This window comes from Pezoporus wallicus, unplaced genomic scaffold (assembly GCF_028554395.1).
Source record: "Pezoporus wallicus isolate ANWC-B61680 ecotype Strahan unplaced genomic scaffold, APGP_CSIRO_Pwel_v1 contig_5542, whole genome shotgun sequence".
In the NCBI taxonomy this organism is placed as follows: domain Eukaryota; kingdom Metazoa; phylum Chordata; class Aves; order Psittaciformes; family Psittacidae; genus Pezoporus; species Pezoporus wallicus.
The window spans coordinates 580,455-595,353 of NW_026640165.1; the positions used below are offsets into that span (position 1 = coordinate 580,455).

The 14,899-nt window shown below is 38.4% G+C and overlaps 1 protein-coding gene across 1 annotated transcript in view; it reads right to left on the reverse strand.

Moving 5' to 3' along the window:
- Positions 1–929: 929 nt before the first annotated feature.
- The window catches only part of ORC5 (origin recognition complex subunit 5), a 72,180-nt gene continuing 58,210 nt past the window's right edge, over positions 930–14,899 (reverse strand). The window contains exons 14-15 of the mRNA XM_057417893.1: positions 5,213–5,325; positions 930–1,482 (exon numbers count right to left, since the gene is read on the reverse strand). Coding sequence (XP_057273876.1) covers positions 1,437–1,482; positions 5,213–5,325 — 159 coding nt within the window. The 3' untranslated portion in view covers positions 930–1,436. The remainder of the gene's footprint in view (positions 1,483–5,212; positions 5,326–14,899) is intronic.

Genomic DNA, 14,899 nt, shown 5'->3' on the forward strand with positions numbered 1-14,899 from the left:
TTGGCCAGAGAGATGCTTGTGTTGCTTATTCACCTGGAATTTGCTCATTTGGGTCTGAATCCAGAGGCCTGGCTACACACCCCCAATTGGGGATGAGGGTGGGGGGACAGAAAAAGCTACATGTATTCAGTGTATTTGACCATCTCCGATATCAGAGCAATGGGGGGAAAGAATGATGATTTTTCAAAGGAAAAAAACCATAACGGTCAACACAGAACATGGCAAGGTCTTGTATCGTCAAAGACCACCATTCAGGAGTGAAACATCTGAGTAACAGGCTGTGGGACCTGGAGTTTTCAAGTGACAGAAATCTTCAGATTCAATAAGACCGTAATCCCAACATGGACGTGGGAATTTTAATACCCCATAAAGGAAGTGGTGGCTGGGAATCCTCGACATGTAAACTGGAGATAAATGTAACTGTAGTCTATTCTATCGTGTATTTCCAAAGCTGCAGTTTTGTGTTAATCACACTGATTATTCACTGTTCTGCCTCTTTTGGGGAACTGCTGCAGGAATACTTAGTCACCTGTTGAACTTTTCCCTTTCTGATGGAAAGGCAGCTGTGTCATCCTCCTCCGCAGGGCAGATACTTTACAGAAGTCATTACACAGTGTGTATCAAAGTATGTTCATCCCAAATAGCATTGTAATTATCCCTTAATATTAACTGGATAAGCGTAAAAGGACTATAAAATGTTTAAACAAAAATAAAACCTTTCAAGTTTGACATCGGAACAGAATTCTAAGAATCAATGTTTTCTTTTTATATAAAGCTTTGTAAAAACAGATTTACATTCAGCATTTATGACTGGTCTGAAAAAAGATACTATTGTGATTAATTGGGAGTTTCCAATGGTTGTGATCTCCATATAGCAGTGTAAAAATCTGCTGACATACAACTGAAGAGAAAGAAGGATTTACACCAGCTTGATTTGAAGTATGTTCTTACGTTTATTATATTTTGCTACTCCACTCCCCTAAAATGGTGGCCTCAGGAAAAGCTGCTTTGGCAGGCAATTGCAAAGATTCCTGCAGAGAGGAAGTGAAAAGACTGGGCATACAAACAAGGGCTGCTGCCATGTTCAAAGCACTGGGGAGAGTTCATAGAGCAAAATGCAGTCCTAAATAAATGGGTTTCAGGCAATTTCAGTGTTAAGATAACATCATTAAGAGTAGAACAGATTGTGCTCAAACCCTGCTGTTTATAATTAACACATTGCTTCCAAATACTCCAGGGTCCCTGGTAAATAGTCCTCTGCTCAGATCCACCCAGACCAATCAGAGTATTTTCATGAGGTTCCATGCTGGGCCAGCACCTGTTTGGACAAATCCAAAAGAGCCAAAATACTCTTCTTTCTGGCCAGCTAAGTAGAGAGATGAACACAGCTTGCCTTAGTCATCGTCACAGAGTCCATATGGCTGTGAAGCTTGTTTTCACAAGAAATCGTACAAGTACTTTATTATATCGAAGTTCACGGTCCTATAAACAAAAACACAGTATATTAGAGCAATCATCCTAACAGTGCTAAGACGTTAACCTGTGTGGAGACAGCACACACAGAACATTCTGAACAATCGATGTCAAGCAATATTCGTAAAAGAAATGCAATCAAGGATGAATGAATTTTTAACTCTTAGTGTTATTTACAGTACCTGTCTTCTGATTATCTAAACTCTGTAAGATACTGAAAGAGAAATAAAGCAGCTTTCTAGTAAAAACTGAAGATTCTTATTTCAATCATTAAGTAGTAAAAATATATCAAAGTTAATAAGATCATATTTTCATGTGATAAACATGATACTCTACTTGGTGATGCAAAGCAGCAGTCTTTTGTGCTACTGAACGTTTTGTTCATCTTCCAAACCACCTGTTCTAGCATGTACTACATATCTCCTTCATCTGTACTCATTTGTAGTCTGCGTTCTTTCAGTCTTGACACCAGTTGACCCATGTTCATAGCTAAATTTGAAAAATCCAAGAATGCCACTTAACAGAAGAGTCTAATGTATACTTTAGTACTTTAATGGCAGCCAGAATGAAACAGCAGTAGAATAAAACATATAATTATTTTTTTGTCTCTAAACTCATTCTGCTTTACAATCTAATGCTCAGACTTTGGGGTTTACTGTTTGAATAAGTAACGCAAATTACTGCATATAATGACAAGTATAAAATTAAAAGTTTTTTTTTAAAAAGTATTCAGTGATGCAAAAACAACCACTCACAATGCAAAGTGAGCTTAACCAGCTGAATGCCTTATTTGCTAGACTACAACCATTTAATATTCTCTGTTCACACATCGTCCTGTAACCCACTTTTCAAAAAGTTTCTATAAAACATCATACCGGGTAAGGAAAAAGTTTAGAAATCCCCAAGATATAACAAGAAACACTGTGTTTAAGTCTACTTCATAATCCAGTGATGAAATTAAAGACATTAACTTCCACTGTTAGACTGACATGACATTGGGTCACTCAAGAAAAGTGCTTTCACTTACAAGGCTTTCTACAGAAACAAAACCACACACACTAACAAATGCTGACCTTATCAACTATGAAACACGGCCGTCCTGTCATAACAACTGGGTTCATTAGAGACCATATGAAAAGATCTATTACCTTCCACAAACACTGAGAGATCCCTGCTTCAGCTACAGAAGATTTATTAACCTAGGTCTGAAATTCTTAAAGCAAATTAAAAATTTCTAACAAAGAAATGTCTAACCTTACCTTCGGCTAGTTTACCAAAAGGGAAGTAAGCTGGTAAAAAAACTATGTGGTAAAAAGCATGCAAATACCTCTGTGAAAACTGAGTATATGCAACAGAATAGAGACAGACATGAGGTTCTGTGGTACGAAAGACAGACTGTGCATGGCCAGCAATTATCACACTAAAAGCCACCAGAAAGAGACAGAAGTTTTTTACTCTTTTCCAAAAACAGGTGGCTTTAAAAAAGGAACAGTAATGATGCAAATTTCACTTTTCCTTAAAAAATGTAGAAAATAAAATGACAATGTGAACAGCTTGAATGGGGGTGGGGAGGGGAGGGAGAGAGCATCATTTTCTGTTCTGCTCTTTGCACTCTTCAGCCTTCCATTAGGAAATAATGCTACAGTAGCAAGGCTGAAGTATCTGAGGATTTCAGTGAATCTGAAGATTTGCAAGGCTTAAACCACAACACTAACAAACTTATTTCAGTATTACTACAGTAACAGAGAAGAAAAGAATCAAGGAGATGGGCCGCTTATTTGATGTGTCTTTTGGTTGAAACTAGTTCCTTCTCTTCAATAAATATAACCTCTCCCATGGGTGGTTAAAAACTACAGGCAGCTGCAAGACTATAGCACAGCTAGAAAATGAAATTTCTTGAAGCACAGAACATGCCTTCACCCTGTTGTTAGCCCTATCAAGACAAGGGGGAAGTGCATTTATTATGGCTTTGTGAAAACTTGAACCTTTATGGATTGTCCTTAAAGATTTAACAATGACTATGGGCTGGAAAAGATACTTAAAAGAAGTGCAACAAAGGAACAAAGCAAGAAAAAGAAAAAAAGAGAGGGCAACAGGAGGGAAGTAGAACAGGCCAATTGTAAAATCTGTCAAGTCATTTAAATGGCCCTATTTGGACAGCATATAAACACTTCCAAACTACCTGGAGGTTGGAGTGGGTGGACAGAAAGGCTTTCTGCCTCAAAACATGTAGAAAAAGTCTGTCAGGATATATGTATGCGTGTTTGTGTGCATATGTATACGTGTATATGTACACATACATCTGACCTAAAGGAAAGCAAGCCAAAGCACTATACTGTGCATTGAGGTTTCAAGTGACAGCATCTCCAAAAACTACTCTCTCTGGTAAGTATGAGCTGCATAGCACAAATTCTGGTCTTGTTTTCTGGCCAACTCTACTTCCCAGCAACTTTAATGGAATCAGTGAAATTTCTACGGATGTTAAAGTTGTAAAGAAAGGGACATCATTTCATGTATCTTAATTCAAGGATCTTCACAGTCAATACAGATTTTATGAACTGGTCTCTGTATTCACTGTTGGAGTCACAGAAGACAAGAACTTGGGGACATTTGTATACACAATGATTCATGTTGCTGAGCAGATGGTCTGCTGTACTTGGTACCAGTGAGCTTTTCCAGGACATCATTCACTAATGACTTTATTGCTGGGCATAGTAAATAGACATAGTGAAGTTGTGGAGGTCCTGGCAGTATGGTTGAGCAAGGCCTGAACCAGATGAAGTTTCATTCTACAGCTTGACCAACCACAAATTGAGATGAGGGCGTCTGTGGGGAATACTGACAAGGCTATTGGACATTTAACAGCTCAGAAGAGCAACGCATGCACTGAGGTTATGGGATACAGTCTACACCACAGGTTCCTCTGACATCCCACATTACAGAGAAGAACTGGCCTTGGGAACATTTCTCCTCCTTTTCGCAACATGTCATTTCTGAGCTCTGTTCTGGCTATTGACTCTTTATCCAAGATCTGCTAATAATCTGGCTGCAGCAACAGGTGTGAGGTTATGCTGTTGGCATTACCTCACACAATGAGACATAGGCTTCACTATTGCCTATGTATTACCTCACACAATGAGACATAGGCTTCACTGTTGCCTATGTATTGCAAGCATTTCTGTCTGTCATTTATCACCTGTCCTAATGGACCTGGAACAGTTCTCAGAGTCCAAAACTGAAGGGTCTGAATGAGCAGAGCTGTTGAGGTACCTACAATTCATTTACTGAATCAGTTTGTATCAACTACAGATCACATAAGATTGACTATGTGGAAGAATTCTTACAACCTGTGTAGCTTTTATATTGTATGTACAACACACTGTTAAGAACTAAATATCATTTCAGATTCAAGTACCATAATGTGCCTTTTGGTAATGAAATGGACTGGCATTTTAGAGTAGTATTTTTGCATGAAGTCCCTGACCTTTATTAAGCACGAAGACAATGTGTTACTGTTACACATACTGCTGCTGTAACATAAATCTTTTCCAAACCAAGACTGGACTATAACTTACCTCAAGTTCAACACTTCCCATAACTAAGACGACTCACTCTTACTTAGAAAACAGACATAGATTTCTATTCTGGTCTGCAGAGAGCTATAGACTGAGCAAATACTGGTTCTGAAGTCTCTTTCAAGTCAGCACATACAACAGTAAACAAACTCTAATAAGCTCACCGGGCAACAGCTCTGATGAAGTCCAGAGATACAGTACATTTGTACCGTGGTCCATCAAGCTGGTCATTATGGCCAACTGTAGATAAGAGTTGGAGCGTCACAAGAGAGGTGATCTAGGAACAAGAAACACCAGTAATGTTAGTCATTTTTGCTAGCATGAATAGCAGTGACTATTTTTTTTTTTCCTTTCCATCTGGCATCATTCCTCTATTTCACTGGAAAGTCACCCATACTTGCTCACTGATTTTCACACAGTTCTGCACCTAGCAAACCCAGGAACATTTTCATCATTACATTTTCTGCACAGGGAGTGCACACAGGCTAAACCCTTCATCCTTTGTATCAACCCTGGAGTTCTAATCAGAGAGAGAAAGGCAATGTGGGGAAGGGGAATAATAGGCATGAGGTGAACATTTTCCAAATCTCTGCCTGACAACTAGGAGAGACTTTGATTCTCCTTCCTTTGTAGCCAAAGACCTCCTCTTGAACTTTCAGACTCAAAGGTGGATATTCCTGTGCCAGCTCATACTGCATTTTCAACAGATGGATGTTACCACTCTAGTCCAGATAAAAGAGAATGTGAAGGTTGGAAAGGCTGGAAGATTGTGTGCTTAAAGAGCAGGGCCTGGAAGGAGAGAAATTTACCTACAAACACACATACAGTGTCTTGACTATTTTACCAAAACAGCCACATATCAGCATATTTCTCACTATCTTCATTCTTTCAAATGACAACTGTAGTATCACTAAAATGCAGTTGTGGGATGTCACCATTGAGTGCAGGCAGTCTGCTCTGCCTCAGTTAGGAAAAAACGCTATGGTGATTCTACCATCTCCTTACATCAACCCAGCTCCCAGGGGAAATAAAGAGGTAAAAAGCAGGAAACAAGAAAAAATTTCCCTGGCTTTTGCTATAGATGCCTCTGACAATTCAAGGCAATGAGGTTACATTCTATGAAGAACAGGTATTTGACCACACACAGCTCTACTTTTCAAAAAACCCCAACCAACCCTGACCTACCTCTGTGAAATGATAACAGCATAGTAAGGAATTTCTGAAGAATAAAGCGTCAGTTCAAATCTTCAAGGAAGCACGCTGCTATAAAAAGCAGCTGCGAGTTCTTACCACTACCAATAAAAAAGCCCCCTGAGTAATAACCCCACTCTTTTGCTGAAAGTGAACGTGGTCACTATTTGCAACAATGCTTGCAGAAGCTAGGAATAATAAAGTTTTTCCTTAAGTGGACATAATATATAGAAATTATACCTACCTGTGGAGAACAGAAAAAAAATAGTCACAAAGAATGAGGCAATTTTGTAACAGCCTGTGCTTAACTTTCTTTTATATGGCATTAGGCAAAAATAGTTTGGATGTCATCATTCTGCAAAGCTTTTAGTTTGGTTAAGGAACGCTGGCCTACCCATCCTCACAAATTCCATTTCCTTAATTCAAGTCTATAAATTACATTATACAGTATCACATGATTTACAGCATTTAAGAAAACTGAATTCAGTACATGGTAATGGCTCAAAATCCAGTTCATGAATCACTTCAAACATGTGACAGAATTGGGATCAGCCTCAAACTTGTTAGGTGATTATTTTCTTAAAATACTCATGAATTTGAGAGCACGTTTATCTACAGTCTTCATTCAACAAAGTTGTTACTCAGTCAGTGAAGAAGCAGTCTGGAGTAGTCTGCTATAACAATTGCTATTTTACACCCTGGTGCACCATTACCGTGAATCACTTCTGCAGTACATACTTGTAGCTGGCCCCATGTTCAGAAACCACGAATGAAGGAATGGCAGGAGGCTCCTAAAAGCTCCTGATAAGCACAACAAAAGCCTAGGTAGTTTGGAGTTGGACCCATCTCAGTTTTATGTGGGATGTAAAAGTGACCTTGCTGCTGCATTACAAACGCTCCAGCAATACTTTAACAATCAACTGTAACCACTTTCTTTTCTGACTAGCACCAAATGCTATGTGTGTAATACAAGGTTGGCAACGTAAAATTCCTTACTAAAGGCTAGCTCAATAAATCTGAAATAGCATCAAGTTTCATTAATGTTTTTGACTCAAGACATTAAAGACTCAATATACAATATTACAAGACAAATGAAGCTATTGATTATCAGAGTAACACAAACTTATTTAGCAAACTGTAACCCTTTGCTTCTTTCACAAAACCTCTATTTATTTAGCTTATTAAAAATGTCATTACAGGGAAGTGAGCGCTGAACCAGTTAGTCCTGATCCTGAGATTGCCTAAAAAGACTGATGTAGAGAAAACTGCCATTTTCAACTGATGGAGGTAATAAACAATTTTCTCTCCAAGGATGCTCAGTAGAGACAAAGAGAAAGAACATATATCTATCGGGAGTAAACAGGGACCAGCTCCCTTACAGACAGTCAAATGTTAGAAACTAGAAAACCTAACTTGTGAGTCTTTGGGACAGAATTCAAAGCCTAGTTAGAGATGCCTATCCTGGGTATTGAGAAAGACAGAGATCTCCAAAGGACAAACTCAGAAGCCTGCATGCTGAGAGGACAGCAGCCTGGAGCTCTGTTTGCTTTTTCAACGGGTTCAAGGACAATCAAACCAGCAAGGGAGCTCTGTCACCCGAAGAAATGACTTGCTCATTTTTTTCTGCTTTATACAACATAGCAGGATTCTCCTCCTGATGAGCCAGCCACTGAATTGGGCAACATGCAGTTTTTTGCAATAAATTGCTTTGTTAGAAGAAAGGATCCAAATGTGGTTGATGTGGAATTATCAAATTCCTCAAATACTTTGTGCTGAACCTATCTGTCTAGACCTGATTAAGAAAAATAAGACGACTGCCTAGACCAAATGGTTAAGAAGTTTTCTAGGACACCAAAGGTTCAACTCCCTCTGATACAAGGCAGCTCTGCACTGAACATCTAACAGGTAACTGGGATGGGGGTAGTAGAGGAAGGAAGAAAAAACTATCTATGGAGTTAAATCGTAACCGGATTTAATTTTCATTCCAACCGCTTCTTGAGCTAAGCTACTTTGCATAAAATTCATAGTATCACTGAATGATCTGGGTTGGAAGGGACCTTACAGCTCATCCAGTTCCAACCTGCCTGCCACAGGCAAGGGCACCTTCCACTAGACCAGGCTGCTCCAAGCCCTGTCCAACCTGGCCTGGAACACTGGCAGGGATGGGGCAGCCACAGCTTCTCCTGGCAACCTGTGCCAGCACCTCACAGTGAAGAATTTTTTCCTAACACCTAATCTAAATTCATTGCATTTATATAAACAGTCTCCATGCCTACTTGGGGCATTCACCTAGTAAAGCAGGATACAGTGGAATGAACTGGGTTTAAGACACTGTATTTGCAGCAAAACTTTAAAAATCACCAATTCTGTGATTTTAACTCTTTGATTTTAATGTGATTTTGTTCTTTTAACTCTTAAGGTCCATGTGCTACCTATTAACTTAAGCACTTCAAAATGCTACTACTTTGAAAGTTCAACTTTGGAGACAATTTGTTCCTAAATGAAGATACATCAGAAGTTTGAAATACAGCTGGGAAAATTATGATTAGGCTGTCAAACTAATTGCACTTTTTAGGAAAAACCCCAAACCAACCCAACTTACCAAAAAACCCAACAACTTTTCAAAGCCCTTTTTTTTCTTTTTTAATACCATGGGTACAGTGGCTCCACTTCATTATCATGAAAGCTTGGGGAAAAAACATCTGGCAAAACCAGACCAGAAACAAGCCAAAAAAAATGTGTGGGTGACATAAGAAAGGATATTTAGCGAGAATCTTTTGAACAAAAGATTACAGCTGGAAGAAATATTCTAAAGCTATTCATAAAATTAAAGTTAGATCTGATAATGATTTAGTAATAGCAAAAGTTAATAAGTATGTGGAATTTTTTACAGGAAAAACAAGAAAATCTTAAGAAAAATTAATGATCTGAAAGAAGTGAAGGTGTTGTCACTGCTATGATCAAAAATAAGCCATTACTGAACTTTTCAGAAAAGTATTTGTGTGAGAAACCTGCTGCTGAAATCTTGGATGCAAGGTGAGAATAATCATAAAAGTACAACAAAGAGTTGCTGCTAGGAGATAATGACCTCTCAGACTCCTTCTGGAGATAATACTGGTCAAATATGGACACAGAAACCTCTGGAAAAAACAAGCAACCCACAAGTCGTCCTTAAAGGCTGCTTTTTGCCTCTCAGCTTGGACTAACAGATGGGCCTTGCATCATTCCCTGAGCAGACACAAAGACCGGCTTTGTCAGCACATGGCTGTGTGGAAGCAAGAAGGATTCCAGAAGTGAGGGCTGTCTGCTGAGAAAGGCCAGGCTCTTCCCAAGGACACCATGAGAAGCCAGAAAATGTCCATGGAGGTGCAAAACGAGCAGAATTAGGATCCGAGATACAGGGAAACAGATGGTTAGTTTGGGTAAGCAACAACTACCACAGGAGAGAGTCTGGACAAACTGTGTGGCACATCCCAAACCCATAGGATGAAACTAAACAGAAAAAATTATGCTGTCAGGGGAGGGGAAAAAAGAGGAGAAAAAAAAAGTGCTGCTTCCTCAGAGATGTGACTGAAATCTCACCAAGTGGTACATTTCAAACCAGACTAGAAAAATATTAATGAAAGACGCTAGCAGGACCAATTTAAAACTGGCAGAGACATACTAGATGATCAGCAAGGTATTTTTCATCTCCACAGTCTATAATCTTCAATTATCTTGCCCAAGATGCAATGTTAATTATAACTCTTCAGTTTGCCTTACTTTCACCCACAGCTTTTTGATCCTTAACCTCAAACCTACCAAGAAATGGAGAACTTTCCTTATTCTGTACCATCAGACAATGGTATCATGTTCTTTCAGTCATATTAAAATGTGTATGTACCCCAATGCTTTGCACCACCATCATCACTTGGCTCTCAAAGCAAACATGCAACTTCCTGCACTTCTCTGAAACCCACCAAGAGTTACATTCACACACACACTAAAACCACTGCTATGCAACAAGACAGTTTGAAAAGCAGATGTCATTTAGAAAACACATTTCAGTCAAAATGACTACTGCAGTAGTCTCCTGGAGTTAAATTCAATGACCCTAGTGTAAATCAAGTGAGTGTAAAAAAAAAAAAACCTGCTCAAAATTATTTCAATCAAAATTATAGCTGGAGTATGCTCAGTGTGTCAGGCTTGTTAAAAAAGCTCATACAGAAAGGTAACAATAGAACATTACAATTTAATATTTAAGTCATCAATTCATCAAAATTGGTTTTACAAAAATTATTAAAAAGAAAACTTTTTGAACACTTAGATTTTAACAATCAGCTTTTCATTCTGAATTAGGTTTTGTGAGAGACTTTTAATACATGAGAAAACTGCAACAGAAGGGACACCTCTCCAAATGCTTATGTCCTTGAAGGGCGCAGTTAAAGAATTCATCACTACACGCTCCAGCTAGGTATTTTACCTTTTTTTCTGAGCTTAATTTAATTCAACTCTTTTTAAACTCTCTTAGGAATGCAGTCAAAACTTTATTGACATTTAACAGAGCCACCAACACCACCAGACAGGGATACCTCAGCCACAGCCTTGGTGCTGCTCCACAGATGCAACTCAAAGCCCCTCACTTTAGCAACAAATACACTTGTAGGCTTATAGGATACTACAGGCAGACACAGTGACCCAGTCTGCTTTGCAAGCCTTTGTCTTCTATGAACGCTTGCATTTGCTGTCTCTCGTTGTCCCATTAGTTATTTTTCTTTTGGGTTTCTGTCACATAAATATTCCCTCATTATCTTGTGTTGACTCTCCAGGACCTTGTGCGCTGTTTCTTTATCTGTAGTAGTATACACCACACTCCCCAATTTTTAAGTAATTTCTGTGTATCTCATCAATGGGTCGACAGCACTTTACCAGGAGACTCCATCAGATTGGGTCAAACAGAACTTCACACTAATTATTAACTTGAACAAACTTTCAAGACATAAATGTATTGACAAATTCCAGATGTGAAAACACCATATTCACTAAATGTTTAATTGGTACAGGACAGGGGGTGTGTGGGAAAGGAAATAAACTATTTCTGCTACCTTTAGAAAAAGTGAAGTAACTTAAGCTAACAGGGTTTCTTTCGTTTTTATACCCATTTAAGCATTTAAAAATGTTTGTTCTATCACAACTTAAGGGATGTTTTGCTGTTACTAGGAAGCACTCTTGACAGCCTGGCAGGGAAGGAGATCTGTATCACTTTTTCCCCTAAGAATTCTCATGCAACATGCCTGCTTTCAGTCTTCAGTATAATAAAAGAATTTACTGGATTGAGATCAGTCCGTGTCACAGAAGCCATAATGTCATGCCATCGTTTTCATGAATGCACTAAATTTCATCGCGACCCCTTCTGGCTTTTTCAAAGCTTCATCATGTTGATGGCTCAGTCATTTGTTAAGACAGCCAAAACTTCCTTCACTTTCTAAAAGATGATCCTTCTGTTTTAAGAAATATTTATTTACCCTCAAGTATATGACCTTGACTTTCATGCTGTTAAACCCCCTGGGTTTGCATCATACTCACCACCTTCAAAATATTTCTTGCCTATCTTCATAGCAGAAAAGTTTACTAAGACCAAAGCATACAACATTGAATTTTACACTACAAAATTCTTTTGGTTTCTATCACAAAGGTCAGTAGTCATTGTCATACAGTATTTTCCCCACTGTATAATCAGTGCTCATCACTTCTGCCTTATTCCACTCAGTCTTACTTTTTGTGTTCCATTTATACTAAATAATATTTGACAGAAAGTGCTACCAATTGCCAATTTCCTAGATTTGTTTAAGGGGTAAATGTGCATCTTCTGCTTTTTTCCTCTTCCCCTCCTCCTGTTCTGCACCATCCCACTCCATCCTGTCTTTCAGACCACAGAACACCTTTCTGCCTATGAAAAACTGCTTTATTTCTAGTACATTCTCCTGCAATTGGCTTCCCTGTGGCTCTTCAATCTCAAGTGAAGCAAATATATTTTCTTCCTTCAAGGAGACACTTTCTCACCTTGATCTAGAATTTATAGTCTAAAATTGGAATCCACTCTCTTCAATTAGTGGTTTCTCTTCTAGGGGTTTTTTGTTCAGTGACTCCAACTAGCTGTAAATCTTGACTCATCAGGGCCACATCCTTTCATCTCTCCTCTGTACTTTCTCATTATCTTCACTCCTTACATCTTCTCTTCACAAAACCATTTTCAAAAAAACACCATAGTTGTTTTTTTAAACAGGGACACAGAAACAACATCCAGGAAACTAGAAAGGCGATTTTAAAAAGCAAGTAAGAAACCCAGAAGGAGGTATTTATCCAAATTTGTGGTTAAACTGTGACACACTTTGCCACTGAAAACTCAGTGTGGTGGTAGAGGGTTTTATGGAGTTAAGAAAGCAACTGGACAGATTTATGGAAGGAAATACAACTGCACGCTGCTAAATGCAATGAACTCCGTGGCAAGCATTTAAGTCACAGGTAATAAGAAGCTGCAATGTAGACCAAACTAAACTCATTTTCTGCTTGCCAGTCTTATATTTTTCCTGCATGACTGGTATTAATCAGAAGTAGTCAGACAGTTTTACTGCCTTATAAGAAGTAGAACAGTGGGTAAGCCCACTTCTGGTCTGATTTAATGTGGTTGTTACAATGCATCCACTTCTACATCCTACCACTTTGTGTTCCCCTTTACCCTTTCTCTTGGGTTTTTGCAAGGGCTCTCTCACTATTCATTACTGTATTTTCTCCATGCTCTGTCTGCAGTCTTAAACAAAAAAAAGGGGGGGGAGGGAGGAAGAAAAGATTATGAAAATCCAGCTTCCCCCACCGTCTTCTGGAAAACTGCTTGACTTCTCAAAAGCATTTTCACTGATTAGCCCTGCCCACTCACAGTTACAATAACATCACTTCTTAAAAGCCGGTCAGTGATTTATTCATTTTGGAACTATTATTAAAGGAATCTTTCAAAGTATTAATGAATTTGCTCTCTCTTCTTTATTTTTATTCAATATAAAAATTAGAAAAAAACTCTGTTTTTCTCTTAGTACATTTACTTAAGCATTGATCAAGTTGCCTATGGAGAAAAAAGAAAATAAAAGGCATTTCACAACAATCTTTGCCTCACTCTCCTCATCAATTAAAAAAAAAAAAGCCCTAAAGTATAGAAACCTCTGCAGAGAGATGCACGGATAAATCAGTATTTCTGCGTCAGTTCTCTCACTTTGAGGATCAAAAGTATTCCATAATGCCCTGAAAGGCATGACAGAAATTTGCTTAACATGGTATTTTTCCTGAGAGGATCAAATTATCTTCTGTACCTGAGGATGTATTTGGAAATACCTTCAGAAGTTTGTTAAGACCCCTGGAAATGATCACAAGGGAGTTTATTCTGATCCTCCAAAACATGCAAGAACACAGCTTGAATGTACTTGCAATCTGTTGGAGGTGTGTGCATCTAACTTATCCCACAACAACCTGGGAAACGCACTCTTAAGTAGAAGGACAACAGATAGGAGTTATAGATATATAATTCAAAAGTACTCGCCTTCATACTTCAAAATCAGAGCAAGCAAAGATGGTAACAGATGGTCAAAGAGACACTTGGGGAATGATGTTTACAGTTAATTTGATTACTTAAGTCAGGTAGCTTCAGAAAGTGGACACCAGACAAAGGCTGGCTATTTTTCAAGCATAGGCAACATCTAGCCAACAGAAGTATCCTTCTGGCAGCCCCTGATTCATTTCTGCATCAGAGGTCTCAGGTTCCAAGCCCTGTTTAGAAGGTGAGGAAGGGACACAAACAATATTTTTTCCAGAAGTAAACCTCTGTGCAACTGACCAAGTATATAACTGCAAATTCCCAAATCCAGGAAATGCCCAACTGGGTTTTTTTTTGTCCTTCATTTATAACACTTCTGTTCCACAATAGTAGCATTTCTAGATACTGCAAGACAAGTTCTATCACAAACAGAAAAAAGTAACCTTTAAAATACTACTAAGCATCTGTGATACTGACAGAACTTGATATATTTACAGAAGGCCCTATAATTTTTAATGCTATCTGAGTAAAATACGGAACTGTTTACACAGCTGCTAGCCTTCTACTGCCATATGCAGTTTTGTTCACAAATATGACTGTGTTCAAAAATAATAAAAGAAATCAGAATTTCTAACCTGTCCTGAGGACTAAAATCAGTACTTTGCATATGCCACGAGCAGAAATCCTGAAATTACAGGAGATTTCTCTTAATCAGATGTTGAAGCATCTTCAACTACCTTGCTTTCTCCAAGAAGGAAAAAGATTTTCAACATGTCTTAATGGCAGTCTATTTTTGGGTGACTATGATAATTAAGTGCTAAAAGAATACTGATGCAAATATTGTATAAAGAAATAAGATATTAAGAATTTTTAAGCAAAACAAGAACTCCAGGGAACATCAGACCCAAATACTTCTGAAATATAAAAATCAAACATTTTTACCACAAGGCTAGACAAATAGTAAAATACCCTGTAGTCTGAAGTGGGAGTCTGCTCTGAAAAATGACAACTTAAGATACATAATAAATGCACCTTTGAGATTACTAAACCAAATCTTTACAGACTCTGCACAGTACCACGGTGCATCTCAGCTACT